This window comes from Acartia tonsa, chromosome 11, assembly GCF_053477335.1.
Source record: "Acartia tonsa isolate MP-2025a chromosome 11, ASM5347733v1, whole genome shotgun sequence".
Taxonomy (NCBI): domain Eukaryota; kingdom Metazoa; phylum Arthropoda; class Copepoda; order Calanoida; family Acartiidae; genus Acartia; species Acartia tonsa.
Window position 1 is genome coordinate 42,617,434 of NC_137270.1, and position 18,052 is coordinate 42,635,485.

Below are 18,052 nucleotides of genomic sequence, written 5' to 3' on the forward strand. Positions count from 1 at the left end.
AAAACTAATTTGGAATAACAAAGTAAATTATTAGGAAAGACTTAAAAAGCTTTTAAACCCTTCCAAATGATTTACCAACAATCAATCAATAAAATAAATATAGAACTATGAGTAAATGCAATTTTAACATTAAAAAGTGAGTATGTTTGAAATAAAAATGAAAATTGAACATACCTAATGCATAAATTAGAATGAGAAAATTTTGAGACATTAAATTATAAAATATTAAAAAATAGTTCAAATTGTCAATAACATTTTAACAAACATTTGATAATAATTATAGTGCATAGTAAAATAGATCTAACGTTGTGTGCAGTAAAACAATGATGGAAAATTTGGTAGATTTTTTTGGATCAAATTAGAAATATGAAGAACATTTTTTACCCTTTTTATAACCCATTACATATCCATCTTCTCCTTAGTATCTTGGAAATTATAAGAAAATTGTGGCTTCTCCCAGGGATAAGCCAATGGCCGATAAATTGATGCATTTTCCCAATGATAAAATTAGTCTTTCTGTAGATTACCATTAGTGGTTGAAACGTTTGGACACTCAACATAATGAACTACCTAACCGAAAACAAATACGTCATTTCAAAACTTTGGGGACTAGTGGAATAAACATCTCAGTGTACCCTCCCCCACCCCATGAGAGGAGAAATCTGGGAAAATTGCATCACATGTTTTTTTACAAAAACTTACGAATAGCCACACATCCTGTTACTTAAGGACATGATAGGATTCTTCATATTTTTAAGAAAATTTCTGATGTAAATTCAAACAGTAAATATAAAAAAAACATGATTTGTAATTATAAGCTAAAAGATATGATAATATTCATAATAAACTAGATTAAGTTTTCCATTGCTCTGAATTTGGAAGGTTGCCGAAGAGAGAGGTGGGACTTTTCTTTTCTCGTGTCACTCTCAATGCCATTAGAACACTTACCTTAACAAGATTAGTTATCATGAAAACTCATGCCTTTTTCAAATAAAAAAATATTACTGTTGTCATTGCACGCACAGTAATATAAGCACCATAGAATGACAAGAAAATTTAAAAGTTTATCCAACTGTTACTTTAAACAAGTTATTTTTAAATCAATATGACAATGTCCATGAACTAACCATAATAGCTATCCGTTATGGGCGGACGGATCTTGAATGTAGAACAGCTACGCTATAAAACCTTACTTTATCTAATTCTTGTTGAGTAGCCGTTTCAGTGTCAAGGCGAATCTCTCTGGATCTTTGGCCAAATTTTTCTAGTAGCTTTAATCTGTAATCAACCTAAATAATACATGGATTGTTTAAGTTATAGAAAAGCACAAAAAGATATATTTTTTTGTTATAATGGTTTGTAGGTTTTTCTTTTATTTATGAAAAAAACCTTAACAGAGCTTCTATTTAGCTTAATTTTAAAATTAATTTTTGGATACACTAGCAAATATAACTTTTATTGAAACTTAAAAGGTTGTTTTAAAACAAGTCAGGATATTCTCTAAATTCTCTCTTAACCATGGATCAATCAATGTAACGGATAGCTTTTTTCGTTAATTTAGGCATGTTAGAATTGTCCTATCGATTTCAAATTTTGCATGGTGATTCCTTTAGTAGTTAGGTACGATTTAGAAAGCGTAGCAACTCTATAATCATTACCAAAATGTCCGTACGTCCATTTTAAACATGTTGATTTTTTTTACTTTTTTAACAACAAATTTTTATGTGATCTAATCATCCGATTGATCTGATTTTTGGTATATTGATTCCTGGGACAACAAAGTATAATGTTATAAGCGAAGCAACTCTATAATCAAGTCCTAAAAATGTAAGTATGTTCATAAACATTATCCTGTATAAAGCAATTTTTCAACAAATTTACTTACAATTATGCTTCAACTCTTATACATTTATATTTCAATTATTCAGTTCTGACACTATATAAGTGTTCATGTCCGTTTGTCCTACCGTTTCTGTGCTTCGCTTTTATAGATGTTGTCATCCTTGTTTTAACAAAATTGAAAAACTTACCACTTTATTGACCTTATTATTTCTGAGGTCTAAAGTTTCTAAACAAGGAAGAGAACAAACATGGAAGACATCGTCTAGCTTGGATATCTGATTATCACTCACATTCAGATCCTAGATATTAAGAATTTAAGAATACAATCCAGGGTTGGTAAAAACCAGGTTTTTTTTTTAAATAACCCAACCCATTGGGTTTAATTAATAAAACCCGGGTTTTATTAATAAAATCCGGGTTTTTTTTGGGTTTTATTGTTTTCTTAAGATTATTACCTAGGAATTTTAAGATATAAGGTTAAATCATTTTTATAAAGTAACAGGAGGTTTGTCTGTACCATAGGATCTCGCTAACCGCTGAATCGGTATGAATCTCCTGTACAGGGTAGCTTTTCATAGGTCCAGGGAAGGTTTATTCCAATTTTAGGGGAGGGCACCACAAATCTCCTAAGAGAAATCTGCCCCAGGGCACCCCCCCCCCCCAAAAAAAAAGTGGTTAAAAATCTTCAACGGACCCGTGAGAAGCTAATTGTAATTAAGAACCATATCGGTTCAGTGGTTAGGGAGTTATTTTGGTACATAGGGACAGACATTCCGTTACTTATATATAAAATGCAGTTAAAATGCAGTTATACAATAATCAAAATAAAATGTTTTTATAATATCAATTATTTGTTTGAAAATAGTACTCCTTTTGAGTCAAAATAGAGTTAACGTTATCGACGATAGGTACATTTTAAAAAAACCCGGGTTTTTTTTGGATTTTTTTGAGTTAAAAACCCAATAAAACCCAACTTTGTTTTTTTTATGCCAACCCTGATACAATCAGAATATTAAAATAAGACTTAAGATTTTCTCATTTCTCAATTTTAAGAGAAAGGTGCTGTCCCTTAAACCACCTCCATCTCCCGTATTTTTTAAAGCAGTTGAAAATAAGGAGTAGGGGTTTAGTTTGTAATTTTGCCTAAGCCCTGAAAGGCTAACCTGTACCAAATATAACCTAACTGGACTTAAAGTAGTTTACAAACAAACACATTACTACTCCCCCCCACCCCTTATTTTCTATTTATTCAAAAAAGAAGGGTTGTGGGTATAAAGGGAAATGAACACCTAAAATACTGCTTCTAAAAGTGAAAGTAATATTTGGTTTTTAAAATCTTTGATTTATACATTTTTCTTCCAAAATAACTTTTTAAAAAATATTTTTAAAACTTGGAAAAAATCACTTATTTTCAGAACATACATTATCTATAGAAAAATCGTCTAAAATTTGAAAAATGCGCTAACCTGTAAAGAATAAAGTTTCTTGAAGTTAACCAGCGACTTGATAATATTGTGACTAAGGTTTATATGAGTTATTTGACCAAGCATTGTATGTAATTCCTGAAAAAAAAATTTTATCATAAAATAAGATTTCCGGATCATGAAAAGAAAACGAAGTAGAGGGTTTCGTCGTATTTTCACAGTAGCTTTTCTAATATTTCTAACCAATGCGGGCAGCGTGTCGGAGCCGTTTAATTTTGATGCGGCTCCGGCTCCTACCTTAGAATTAATATAACAATTTTTGTTCATTATTGAATTTGATAAAATAAAATAAATAATATAAAATATTTTGCCATTATTTGATTAAAGCTATATAAAAGTAGAAGGATGTGTGTATTTGTTAAGTAACAATAGTTTTTCAGTTTATTATATGGAAATAGACCGTTGCCAAATTATTATATTACTTTAAAAAATCATTTTTAGCTTATCTGGAGCCGGAGCCGTTTTGAACGAAAATGGCTCCAGCTCCACCAAAAATGTTGCTGCTCCCGGCTCCGGCTCCGAAACGCTGAATGCGGGACAATCATTAACATTTACCTAAAATAACCTAGAAATAAGAGAATAGCTACTGTGAAACTACGACGAAACCCACTACTTCATTTTCTTTCAATGATCCAGATGTTTTAAAAATGTAGGTTTACTAGAAAAAATGTGTTTATCCGTTTCTCCTTTAATTTAGGCATGTTAGAAAAATCTTAAAAGGTCAAATGCGTCGATTTAGAATTCTAGATTACTAAGTTAAGTAAAATTTCCAAGGATATCTTTGCTGATTTGCTAAGCTTTGCTTTTATGGGCAAAGTCATCTTTGTTCTTTTCATTTTAATCTAATTAAGGAATATCAAATTTAAAATGGTCACCTTATTAATGTCAATTCGATTATGAGAAAGATTGAGGGTGCGTAAGCGAGGTAGTCCAGTTAAATGCTCTGAAAAAATAAATTATTTTTGAATAGGTATTGTTTAACGTTATCCTATTATAAAATGCATTAGGGCTTTATTTGTCGGTAAATTAATATTTTGACAAATACTTTTAAGAATTGAGTTCTCCATTAAAGGGAAGCTCTACATAGACTTTGAGATGGTGGTTATTTTTTGCCCTTCTCAACCTTTTCGATTACAAAGCCTCTGGATTGTAGGGGCGCAGCTGCTGGTACAATATAATTCGAAGAAAAAAGGTGAATAAACGCAAATCTCATCGAGACAGACACACATCCATCTTACTAGTTTCACGGAAAGATAATTAAATGACATTTGATTGTAAATTATTGGAAGGCAAGATTATGCAAAAATACATTCTTCTACATTAATTTATAGAAATCCAATTAGTGAAGTTTTTATTGGTATGCTTCCTAAGAACATTAACATAAAAAATCAATAATAAAATGTTACCTAAACTATTAATGTTATTGTTGTTAAGAAATAATGTTTCTAAAGCTGGTGCTAATCGTATTGAACTATCAAGGCTTTCTAGTGAGTTCTTACTGATGTCTGAAAAAAGCATTTTTTAGGGTTTTGACTTAGTGCGTTTCAATATTTCTATTATGGGAAATAGTAAAGCTTTTGGTTTGATCTAACTAACTAACCCCCTAACAGACTAGGTTCTAAGTTTTAGGAAATCTAAGCTATATTTTCACCAAGGCTCTCCCCCCTTAGAATATAAATCCCTTAGATACGAGGAGCGAAGCCACTCTGCAAGTGTTTTAGTCTGTATTGTCCTTCGGTCTCTCTGTAGCGCTTAATTTGATTGTGATAAAGAAAATTATTTGGGAAATCCTATTGACAGTGAACAAAATAAATAACAGGAGCTCGTTGAATGTGTATTGTAAGGGATATGACGAGGCAACCACAGTAGCCTTGTTTTTTTTTGGAAAAAAAATAAATATTTTTTACCTAAAAACACAAGTTTCTCCAATTTCATGTTTGGAAGGGAGATTATTTGAGTATCTAAACAAACAAAAGAACATTAGCTTTATTTCCTATTTTGGATGAAAATAAGTTAAAACGGCTGTGATTTATAACTAAAAATTATGCTGACTACAGTATGTTTTCTGGTTTTATTAAACACGGCGTTTATTTATGACATAAATCCGCCGATTTTAGACGCAAGACTTTATCAAAGAGAGCCATTACCGGGATCTTAAGGGATAGGACACTATAGGATAAATTGTTGTACTTCTGTAATGAATAAAATTACCCCTTTCTGTAAGTTAAAAAGTTTGAAAACTACTGTTTGTATGAACCAGTTAAGTTTTTAGGATAACGAATATGAGAATATGGTAGTAAAACTTTGGGTACTAGCAAAGCAATAGTCCAATGTGTACAAAGAAGAAATAATCAAACCTAAAGTATAATGAGGATTATCACAGAGTAGAACATTGGCTACAGAAATAATTCCACAATTGTGGACTATCAATTCACACAGGGTACTCCTGAATATAAGGATTTTATATAGCGAAACTACTCTATAATTAATAAATGTCTGTTAGTCAGTCACTACACAAAGGATACCGTAAGTACTACGCCACAATTAATTAAGAAAAATAGAATATTTTTTAAAATCCCATTCTATAAAATTAAAAGATTTTTTGGTCTGTAGTGAAGGATCTCGCTAACCGCTGAACCGATACGGTTTTCCTTTACAATGAAGCTTTCTGACCCTTTCATTACAGAGCCCCTAGATGCTAGGGATGTAGCCGCTAGTATAATTTTAACAGCTTTGCTATTTTTGGATGCAAACGTTTATTTTAAAATGATAATAATGTACCTTAGTAACCCAAGAGAGGTTATGTGTTCATCATTAAATTGTACATTGTTCACAGTCAGTCTTGACAAACATTTAAATGCTGAAAGAAAAATCTTATAATAAAACTTTTTGGCGCTAAATGAATTTTTCAAAATAGAAGGGGAAGGGGCGTGTGTGACACTTTTAGAGACCAAAACTAAAAGTGAAAGGAAAAATAGAGTTACAGTACTGAAAAGGGTAGTTGCACGAAAAGCATTTGAACTAAATTTAGTGAACCGCATATTTTTTCCTGGTTAATTGGTTAAACTACATTTATATGGCATATATTTGAAAGAATTTCAATTTTCTACCACGTAGTTTTTAAAATATCAAGACTTGTAAATCGTCTTTTTAAAATTGCATTTGTCACAAAAAGATGATTTTCAAGTCTTGATATTTTAAAAACTACGTGGTAGAAACTTGAATTTCTTTCAAATATATGCTATATAAATGAAGTTTAACCCATTAACTAGGAAAAAATATGCGGTTCACTAAATTAAGTTTAAATGCATTTTGTGCAACTACCCCTTTAGTGGAAAACGGCGTTTTTGACGCTGTTTCTCCACAGTTCCACATTGTACCTCTTAATAACTCTTTTTTTTAGTAGAGTTCCTTTGACTTCTAGTTTTGGTCTTTAATAATGTCACCCCCCCCCCCCTTTAAATCAAGAATGTGTACGTACCAAGGAAGTCATATTTGAGTTGATTAAAAATGATGTTGCTGGTCCCCAGAGGATCTGTGCTGCCAGTCAGCTCCAGTTCCTTCATGTGACAACAGGCATCCACAATATTGGTAAAATCATACCTGCAAACAGAGAACATATAAAATAGAATCACACTATATATAAAGGAACTGAAAATAATATTTTATAATTGAAATAATACAATTTCCTATTTGGCTTCGAAACCGATTATTATCCGCTGGATTAGAACCGGTTCAAAGCCATACTATTGTCAAGTATCTTGTATCGTATTATATCCAGTTTTCACCAAAAATATAAAAATGTACAATCATAATATTTAAACATGAAATTATGTTAGCTCGTACCTTTGGCTCAAAAACTAGTTTTAAACTTATAAATGTACATTTTTATATCCGCGGAAAGCTGTTTACAATACGCTGCAAGAAATAACTTAACATGTTTGTTTTTACTTTCATTCATTTGTTAATTTTAAAGTCTGGAAAAGACTTACTGTTTTGATTCAGTGTCCATAGGGGGGCAGGAATGTTGTAATCTCTGGCTAATACTGTTCATTTCTATAATGTAAATAACATTTATAATTCTATTATGATTCAAATTTTAGAATGTGTAATATAAGACCACAATTTTGAAAGAGTCATGGAAGTTAGTTTAGAGTGGGCTTCGGGCCATTTTGTAAGGGGTAGAGTAAGTTAACGCCACCCTCAAAGGATATCCGAAGGCGAAGCAATTAATTTAAAGTCTTTGTCTTAAATTGGAATACTAAAGATTGTCAAAAAGAGGAACATAGATTCATCCTTAAGGTTTTATGTCTGAAGCTAAAATTCTTGGAATTGGTTGTACTTTACAGGGTAGCTGAGTATCTTGTGTTTTTTTTTAGCTATTTCCTGCCGAACCCCTCCCCCTCCCGTAGAGACTAGGGACGAAGCAACTATTTTTTTAAATGCAGAACAAAATATTACCTAAGGGTGTCCATTTTGGGATTTCCTCTTTCTTTTCTGGTACTGAATCTACTAAAACAATTAATAGAACAAGATTAGATTTCATGAAAACCTATGCACAGAAAGACTGAAAATTATTTTCTGATGTTTTGGCCAGAAAAAACATTGAAAATCCGATGGTATGAAACAATCGCTAAACGTTTCAAAATTTTAAATGTGTGATTGACCGACACATTATGAAGACCATCATTTAAGAGATCATTGGGGCCATGGAAATGACAGAAGCCATTAAAAAATAACAAACAGCTTGGGATTTAAAGATTCTGTGCGTTTAATAATATATTCCAGAGCTCTTCGAAACCGATTAATATCCGGTGGATTAGAACCAGTTTTCTACAAATGTAAAAATGTAATATCATACGATTAAAACCAGTTTAATAGCCAGCTCCTATGGCATCAAGGGACTAACAAAACTGGTTTTAATCTCATAATTGTACATTTAATATCCGCGGAAAGCTGTTTACAATAGGATGCGATAAACAACTATACCTGTATCACCAGAAATAACAAGGTTACTGAGTTCCAACTCCCGCGCATAAAAATCATTGGCCAAATTTCGCAGGATAAAATGACTTTCATACTGAAAATAATTTTAACTTTTAATTTTGTTATTTGAAAATAAAAGCCTTCTTTCAATTGAAGAGTAATAAGAACGAGGACGATTTAGTTCAAAGGTCTCTCAGCATGAGAAATGTTGTAAAGAACAGTAGGTATACTTGAATAGAGTAAACCAATAGAAAATCACAAACATGCAATGCTTAGTTCTTATGAACAATGAACATTAATAGCTCATTAATTGCATTAACTAAGATTGGAAGCTTTTTGTGGCGCTTCATGTATATTGCTTTCAATATTGCTTTTGCTGTGTAGATTCTGCAATTCAATTAACACAAGCTGTATCTCCCTTTATGGAATTTTAGTCATAGAATCTTTAAAGAACAGACAGAACGCCCTTTTTATAGAGTAACTGTGGTACTTAACATAATGTAAAAAATAAACATCTTCTAGTATGGCTTCAAAACCCATTAATACCCACTGGATTAGAACCGGTTCTGAGCCGTATAGAAAAATCATGTATCGTATCGTATTAGAGAATTTTTTAATGAATAATGAATTAAGTCATCAAATTGTTGGTTCGGGACAATAATACTGATATTAATCTTATGATTTATCATTTTACTATCTGAGGAAAACTGTCTATAATACAATGGATATTCCCTACCTTGTCAAAATGAAGAAATTCTGCTAGAACAGGGGGTAGATTTTTCTCCAGAAAATGGAAAGTGCTTTGTAAATAGGTTTCTAGTTCTGTCCTAAATTAAAAATTTCATCTTAATAAAGATCATATTGATATAAAAGAGTCAAATAAACCTAGACATTGCCAGAGATCTTAAGGGATAAGACAATGCAATGGATGACCTATTGATTTTCATCCTCAATGATGGTTTACAAAATAAACCCATCTGTAAATCAAAGCTATTGGTAAATCAACGTCTTTATAACTTTGTGTATTAGTGTAATTTACAGTCCGATTCCCCGGGCCCTTCTTCCCTGAGAAATTCCAGTTAACTCTCATGTATGAAATTCTGCCTTAGGTAGCTAGTAAACATTTAGTGAGTTTTAGAATCATAACGTCATTGTATGTCATTGAGAGTAAGTAAAAAAAAGTAGAAAACCATGCATGGCCATGTCAAGACTTTAATTTAGAAAAAAAAAGAGAATCCCTTACTACTGTATGTACCAGAATAATAAATAATATTAGATTTTATACCTGCGTTTCATGAGGAAAGCTGGATCCTTATTTCCAATAAGCTTTTTTGGTGGTAGTCCGTCCTTGTCAACCCCAACATCAACAAGTTTCTCGTGTAAAGAGAGAAATTCATTGTATCTTCGTTTCACGTCCCATTTCACTTCTCCTATCTAAATGAAAACAATTTTGGAAGTTTTCTTTCTAAGAGAATAGCGAGAAAAGGCACCCCCCCCCCCCCCAATCCCATCATCCTTTTTTTTAAATAGGGGGGGGGGGGGATTAGGGTTAAGATGATATTAAGAATAACATATATTAGCTATTTATCGCATCGTATTATAGACAGCTTTCCGCGGGCATTAAAATAAAAATGAAAAGTTAAAGCCAGTTTTGTGATTTTTATTTTAATATCTGCGGAAATCTGTCCAAAATACGGTGCGATACATGATTAATCAGTATGGCTGAGAACCGATTTTAATCCAGCGGATATTAATCGGTTTCAAAGCTATACTGGAAAGGCCAATGAAAAATAAAAATTTATCATGAATGTATGAAAGTTAATTAACCCTAACCTCATAAAATAAGAGGAGAGGGAGAAAAGATTTCCATAAATTAATATTGGGTTAAAACATTTTTACCATCAATATTGTCTTTATATGATAGTTTTAATTTTATGTTGTCACCCATTTACTTAAGTATAACTATAAAAAAAACACACATTCGTTTTGGTTAATTCAAATATGTATTTATCCAAAACCAGTTTTGATTAATTGCAGGGATCTCAAGGGATATGACAATTGGCGATAAATTGATCTATATCCTAAATAGTAATTAGTATACCTTGACTTCTGTAGATAAAAATATTTTTGTTGAAAAGTTTGGGAATTGTTAGTTTGTACTAACCAAACAATGTTAGATTAAAGTCCCCAAAGTTTTCACGCCAAAAAATGAGACAGGGGTGTATATTCTGCATGGGATCGCCGGCTCAGGGGGGGGGAAAAAAATAAAAATAAGTGGTTGGAGGGAAAAAAAATGTAAAAATTAAGAAAACTGAAAACATTTTTTCCATTTCGCCCCCCTCCTTGGTTAAAAAAACTAAAAAAATGTGTGGTAGGAGGGATAAAATAAATAAAATATAGAGTTCTTTAAATATTTTTCCATTTCCCCCCCTACTTTTTAAGAAAAAATCTAGGGGGGAAAAAAAATAAAAAAATTTGTAGCAGGGGAAAAAAAATAAATCTTGTGCAGAATATACACCCCTGAAATGAGAATAAGGGGAGGGCGGGTTGTACCAATATAATTTAAATTGCAATGTCCCTTTTCTTACTATTGCATTTATTTGTATGAAAGCTAATTGACCCTTACCTCATGGTTGGAGGAAAGGGGGAGTAGACTCTCATTTATATTTTCTTGGGCAATATTGTAAAAACTATCTTTATGTCTTGATAAAGATAGTATTATTGTATATGTCTACCCTTTCAGGTTAAGAACATAAAAACTAGGGATGGGAATCCGTCGAATTTTTGGGCCGGATTCGGATTCCGGATTCTGAAGGAATCCGTCAAAAAAAGTGACGGATTCTTGCGGATTCCGGATTCTTATTTTTTGCGGATTCCGGATTCGGATTCCGGATTCTAGCAGTATTTTAAAAGGCCGTCCGTCACAGAGGGATAGCTTTTTTCGTTAATTGATCACTATGTTACTTGGTTGAAGCCTTGATTTGTTTAAAGTGTTGACTTCCAGCATAACTAAAACATTTACATCACATTAGTAATTATTAAAATTTGTTATTTAGAAAAAAATTTAAGTGCTACGTATGTCCTAAAAATGTGCTTGGTATTTTCTAACCTATTTAAATTAAATTTAGCCTACCAATTTAGAATCCGGAATCCGCTATATAAAACGGATTCCGGATCCGGATTCCAAAATTGGCCGAAAATTGGGCGGATTCCGGATTCCGGATCCGGATTCCCATCACTAATAAAAACAAAAAACAAATTTTTAAAAACCTTTTCCGCCATTCAAAAGAAAAATGCTTAGACTTCAAACTTTACTTAACTTTCTTTTGTTCATTAAATGTTATAGATTAAACCAATAGGAATCATTTTTGACTGGTGGAAAGTTGAAGCTTTTTATTCTTACTTCAAGTTTTTTATACTCGCCCCTCCTAATCAAAACCTTACCTCGACAATGATAACATAGTAGGTGACACTTTCTTCATTGACAATTTCTGGTATAGAAATATTTGTGCTCGAGCTTAACAGATAGTTGGCCATAGTTTCTCTGGTATTTCTTTTTGTAGTAACTATCCCATTTTCAAGTCTGAAAATATACAAATAGTTAACATTCGGTTTTACTTTTTTAATACATTTAGATCTTATCACAGATTAGTTACATTTAATTGGTATATATATAATAGTCAAGGGGGGGGGGGGGGGGGGGGGGCGTGTAGAATGATCATAATCCAAGTAATACAAAAAATTTAAGTATGATTTATATAAGTGAATTTAATGGTTCATATTTCGAGCTTATCCAAGAAATACAAAAAATTTAAGTATGATATTATAAGTGAATTTAATGGTTCATATTTCGAGCTTATCATACACAGTTATAGAATCTCGACGACAAAGATTTTTTTATCCAATCTTGACAAGTGAGGTTTTTTTGGAAAGAGGAATATATATAGAAAACGCCTATGAAAATTAGAAAATCCGCAGAAATCATATTTGCAAGTTATTTGCAAAAATCTGCAATGTTAATTTGCAAAATTAATTTCATGCCTTAAATGACTTATTTAGAAAAAATCTTTTTATGAAATGTGTTTATTTATAAGTCTAGAACATACTTAGGGCAAAAAAAATTCTTTAGTGTTACTTTTTTCACCTTATATATGAAAAAAGCAGTTTCTCACATTTTATGATAAAAAAAGGTATAGGAACAAAAAATATGATTTTTCTTGATGTAAACACAATAATTGGCATAAAATCTATCATCCTAAATGTAAAAATCAGATATAGAATCCTTTTTAGAGCTAATATAGTGCAAAAAGTAAGCAAGACATTTTTGCAAAGTATGAAAATCTGAAGAAAATAGTTCTTTTTGCTTTTGATATACATATCAGATAAATGTATATAAAATTAGTGATTAAAAGCTATAAAACATGTTATGAGTTTTTTCAACACTGTCATTGATTAAATTGCACTTTTAGGTTTAAGAATTACTGAAGTAGTGCGTAATAACTCTTTTTATGATGTAATTAAACAAAATAAATGCAAAAAAAAACAACTACAAAATGGTCTATTGTATTATAAAAAACGCCTAATTGTTGATTTGAATTTATTTTGTTTAATAACTTAATAAAAAGAGTTTTTATGTGCTACTTTGGTAATAAGTAAACCTAAAAGTGCATTTTAATCAATGATAGGGTTGAAAAAGTTATAACTTGTTTTTTAGTTTTTGATCACTAATTTTATATACATTTATCTGATATGTATATCAAAATCAAAAAGAACTATTTTGTTTAGATTTTCATACTTTGCAAAAATGTCTTTTTTATTTTTTAACTATTTTTGCTCTAAAAAGGATTCTATATCTGATTTTTACATTTAGGATGATAGATTTTATGCCAATTATTATGTTTACATCAAGAAAAAACATATATTTTGTTTCTATACCTTTTTTTATCATAAAATGTGAGAAACTGCTTTTTTCATATATAAGGTGAAAAAAGTAACACTAAAGAATTTTTTTTTGCCTTAAGTATGTTCTAAACTTATAGATAAACACATTTCATAAAAAGATTTCTTTTTAAATAAGTCATTTAAGGCATGAAATTAATTTTGCAAATTAACATTGCAGATTTTTGCAAATAACTTGCAAATATGATTTCTGCGGATTTTCTAATTTTCATAGGCGTTTTCTATATATATTCCTCTTTCCAAAAATACCTCACTTGTCAAAATTGGATAAAAAAATCTTTGTCGTCGAGATTCCATAACTGTGCATAGCTAAGATTAAGAGAATGTCTAGTACATTAGCCCCTCGTCCCTTTTAAACATTACAATGAAGCCTTCTTTAACCTAAATAACTGCAGCGGAGTGGAGAAATGTTTATCCTGCATGTTTTCAAACCTAGCACAGCATCTTAAATGTCCAACATTACTTTGACTGCAAAAATTATCCTGTGTGGAAGTAGATGCGATTGGTTCCTGATTGTTTGGCGGGTTATTTTTAGTTTTAATTATGGGTAAATCTTCAATGTCTCCAGAAAATGCGCAAAGACTTTGTGAGTAAAGAGAAGAACAGGAGGCTGTTTTGTAGTTTCGCCGGGATCCTGCCTATTTATTTAAACTTCATACTTTTATTCTATTTGCGTTTTTAGTAGTGGAACTACTCTTAACTAGGTTTTTTTTCCGTTTTCTGTAACTTGCTTGTCTGTTAAGATCTCGCTATCTACTGATCCGATTAAGTTCTTAATTACAGGGACGCTTCACATAGGTTCCAGAATTGATTTAGCCTATTACTAATTTTTAAAGAAGTTCTTGGGACAATTACAGTCTTTATTTCTGCCCCTCTTACTTCCCTTATCAAATACATTGCTAAAAGCAAAATCAATAGTATTAAGTAAAAATGAACATTTGCTGCACAAAAAAATTACTTTACTGCTTTGATCAGCTTGATATTACTGCTCTACATATGGACATTAATGGTTTTAACTCTTTTTTTATTAATATCATAAAACTGTGATTAATGTATAAGTTTATTCCTGTCCATAAAGATGTCTGACACTATAACTATATTTGTGTTTTCTTTCTTCCCATAAACTCGAAGATTTCTTGTCTCCTATTTAAAAACAATTTTAAGTAAAACAATGATGACAACACCCATAAGAAGTGAAGCCCAAAAGTCATGGATGAACAAAAGAATAGTGATTATAAAGCAAATGCTCAAATAAAAAGACAGATGGAGAGAGAAGTGTGTAAATTATAGAAATTCAAGAAATCTTCATAAATAGATAAACATCTTTTTTGTAGCATGAACGGCGGACCAATGGACCAAATACATTGTATACTGAATGTTTTATGGAAACTGGTTAAGACTTTCTAAAATGTAGCCCATATAATAGCGTTACGGACTGACGGGCGGACAGAAAAAAATTATTAATTAACTTCACTACTAAAAATGTACCTTTAATATTTGAATAATATTTTCGCCAAAATCTGCTAGCATCGTCTATGGACATTCCAGCGTCTTTGAGAAACAGGGAGAAATTAAATCTTTGATTGTGTCCCAACTTTTCACCTTTTACCAACTTGTTGTAAATTTCTTTCATACACCTTGGAAATTTTTCGCTCTCTCTTTCTACATTTCGCATGTTAAGGGAGCCAGATTTGTTACATTTTGGAGATTTCTCGTATATTGAATTTCTAATGTAATTTTCATAGTTTTGTAAACATTTAAATAAAACTTTGGTTCTTTGGTCATCAATTTCATTATTGAAAGCTTGTAAAACATAGGGATTTTTTTCAACATAAGAATTTAATTTTTCTTCTAGCAAGATGAGAAATATTTGTCTAAAAAGATATTCATGATGTTTGCATGCTAAATGTATTAAACCCTTATTGAGAACAACAGATCTATTAGCAACTAACTTTGGTACTAATTGGAAAGGAACTTCAAGATAAACTTCACAATTTTGATCATTTGAGTAATGTTGTATAGTTCTATGTTCATAAAAATAATGATCTAACAAATCATTTTCTAATATTTGGTATACAACTTCTAAGATGTTTTCATTAGGATTTTCTAAACTTTGCAAATGTTCATAGAGATCTTGAAAGGATTCAGTCATTTGGGATTTTGTGAAGTCATGGTTGATTCTATATAAAAACAGGGACGTTTCTCCTAAAAGGGATAGTTGCATAAAGTGCATTAAAAAAATGATTGCAAGAATAAGTTATAAGAAAACCATCTAACATATATAATTTTGTATTACAATAAAAAGCTATCAATTAGGCAAAACTAAAATAGTCATCATGTGAAAACAGGACAGCCACTTAAGTTGCATATCAAAATACATGATTTTGAAGTCTTGATATTTTTAAAACTACCTGGTAGAAAATTGAAATTCTTTCAAATATTTTGTCCTATAGTTGTAGTTTAAACCAGTGAACAGAAAAAAATGTGCATTTCACTAAATTCAAGTTTAACTGCACTTCGTGCAACTATCCCTTCCTTTTAAGAAAATGGTTCTAAATCCTGGATTTAAAGCAGCCAATATCAAAAGCATATTGTGAGATATTCTATCTTTGCCATCATTGGATAAAATATTTTCGACATTACTCCAATTTTCTGTTAACCAGTCTTGCAGAGTGGAAACACTGCAACCAAATATTATTTGTTTAGAATTTCATTCAAAAAGCACAGGACAATTATGTCTAAGAAGCATACATAATCTGACACATTTTGTGAAACATGATAGTAAGTTGAACTATATGAATATAAAGATAATACCTACAAATGTAAGTGTCTAACAGTCTACAAAAGACTGCGGAAACTTAGTTAGTCGGCTGAATAAACACTAATTTGTAGAAGTAGCAGCAACAAGGGATCTAAAGGGATAAGACAAAGGCCGATAAATTGATGTACATCCCCAATGATATTCACAAATTACTCATTCTGTAGATCACGATTTAGTGGTTAAAACTTAAAGAAACCATCAAACTTAATAAAAGCATCCAAATTTGTTAAGCCAACGAATAAGAAAACGTTGTTATAAAACTTTAGGAACCAGTGTAATTAACAGCTAGCTCAGTGTCCTCTCTCTCCCTCATCAGCAACCCTTTATAAATTTTTGTAAACAAATTCCTTGTAAATCTTGCCAGGTTGTGCAACAAATATATTCTAAAATGTAAATAGCATTCTTAATTTGGTATAATTTAAAACTCAAAATGCTTTGATGAAACTGTTATAAAACCGAAACAGAAAATAATAAGTGTAATACTAAAACACAAAAATAAAAGCATCGCAGCTAATTTTTTTTAACTATGGTTAGTCCGTCTCTGTAACTGCACTGTCAAAATAACTTGGTATATTATTCATATCTTTAAAACTTTTAGGTATACAATATATATACATATAGCCTGAAAATTAAATCAATTAGCTAAAACATAATATTGGTCATGCTAATTTTATAAAATATAACAAACGGTCTGATATAAAACTGGTGCTAAATGGTTTTATTTAAAAGATTAAATGTTCATAGTTGTTAGTACTGCGCTACTTATATAATTTACCATCTTTATAAATAAAAGATTTGCTTATCCTTAGACGTAAACACACCTTGATTTGCTGATTTCTTTCAGTTTTTCTAGCCCAATATCGCCTCTTATTTCAGTCGTGTAGAACATGACAATTTTCTGGGCGAAGCCTGAATTTTACTTCAGGGATATGACAATGGATATTTTATCATTCTTCACTCTACTACGTCTATAAACATTTTTTGTAATATGTAATTATAAGTATAGCATGCGCTCTCTCCCGTAATCATTGAAGAAATATTTAACATGTGTGTGTGTGCAAGAAGACCGGGATTCGAACCACAATTAATTTAACATAAAATCTTTGACAATCTCTTATAAATGAACCAATTATTTAACTAAATATAAACACTTAACATATCTGAGTCATATTTGTTAATAATAAAACATAAATCCAGATGCAATATTTATAGAAAAATCTGGAAGGTTCTAGGAGGGCGAATTCGCCGAGATGCGCAAATTCCTTAAAATGCCGCGAACTATTGCGAGCCCTACACACTGTTCAGAGATGGCGCAACTTTTAGTTTTCAAAGATAAAAATACGGGAGTTGCAACTTTTAGTTTTGTTTGGAGTGGGTTGCGCGGGCCAGCCAATCAGATTTGAGCATTATCAGCTGTTCGTATCAACAAGGACAAATATACCAACACAATTTTTCTAATGCCATTTTTATTTTATTTTTTAAATTGCAATAAAAATAAATCATCTCTTAATATTTTTTCAAAGAAGAGTTTTTTTGAGGGTGAGGAAATAGCCTAAAACCTGCCAAGGATTTAAATAATTGAAATTCCCTGAAATCGAGAACTTCTTCAATTCATTAGCTAGCGAAAAATAAACTTACAGACAAAAACCTTTACTACTTTAAATCACAGAAAAAATGGAGAAAAAAAAATTTAACTCAATTTTAATTTATTGGGGTAAGCTGTTTAAAAGTCAGAAATTGAGAACTGGCAATCAAGATTAATGTACTCACTGTTTTTAAGTCAACAAATTTGGAGGGGGGGGGGGGGGGTAAAACTATGGGTACCACAACCTTTACTATTTAAAGTCCATTGTCCCCTCCATCACTGAATTTTCTACTACTTTACGGTTAAAATAAAAAAATGGTGTGTTGGTGGGTTGGTTGTCAAATTCGGTGATTCAACTTTCATCCAAAAGGGGGA

General features: G+C 31.2%; 1 protein-coding gene across 2 annotated transcripts; it reads right to left on the reverse strand.

Annotated features, from left to right (window-relative positions):
- Positions 1-93: 93 nt before the first annotated feature.
- On the reverse strand, positions 94-11,900 carry LOC145332463 (nischarin). Of its 2 annotated transcripts, none has more exons than XM_080177462.1 (16): positions 11,757-11,900; positions 9,598-9,746; positions 9,049-9,139; positions 8,316-8,406; positions 7,788-7,835; positions 7,319-7,382; positions 6,808-6,929; positions 6,108-6,186; positions 5,684-5,772; positions 5,234-5,287; positions 4,733-4,831; positions 4,202-4,269; positions 3,309-3,404; positions 2,031-2,141; positions 1,189-1,289; positions 94-943 (listed from the first exon to the last, which is right to left on the reverse strand). In XM_080177462.1, the coding sequence occupies exons 1-16, from the start codon at positions 11,847-11,849 to the stop codon at positions 853-855; spliced, it is 1,446 nt and encodes a 481-aa protein (XP_080033588.1). In that variant the 5' UTR covers positions 11,850-11,900; the 3' UTR covers positions 94-852. The 2 variants fall into 2 exon arrangements, with proteins under 2 accessions (XP_080033588.1, XP_080033587.1); XM_080177461.1 differs by having other exon boundaries at positions 7,788-7,838.
- Between the last annotated feature and the right edge of the window lie 6,152 nt (positions 11,901-18,052).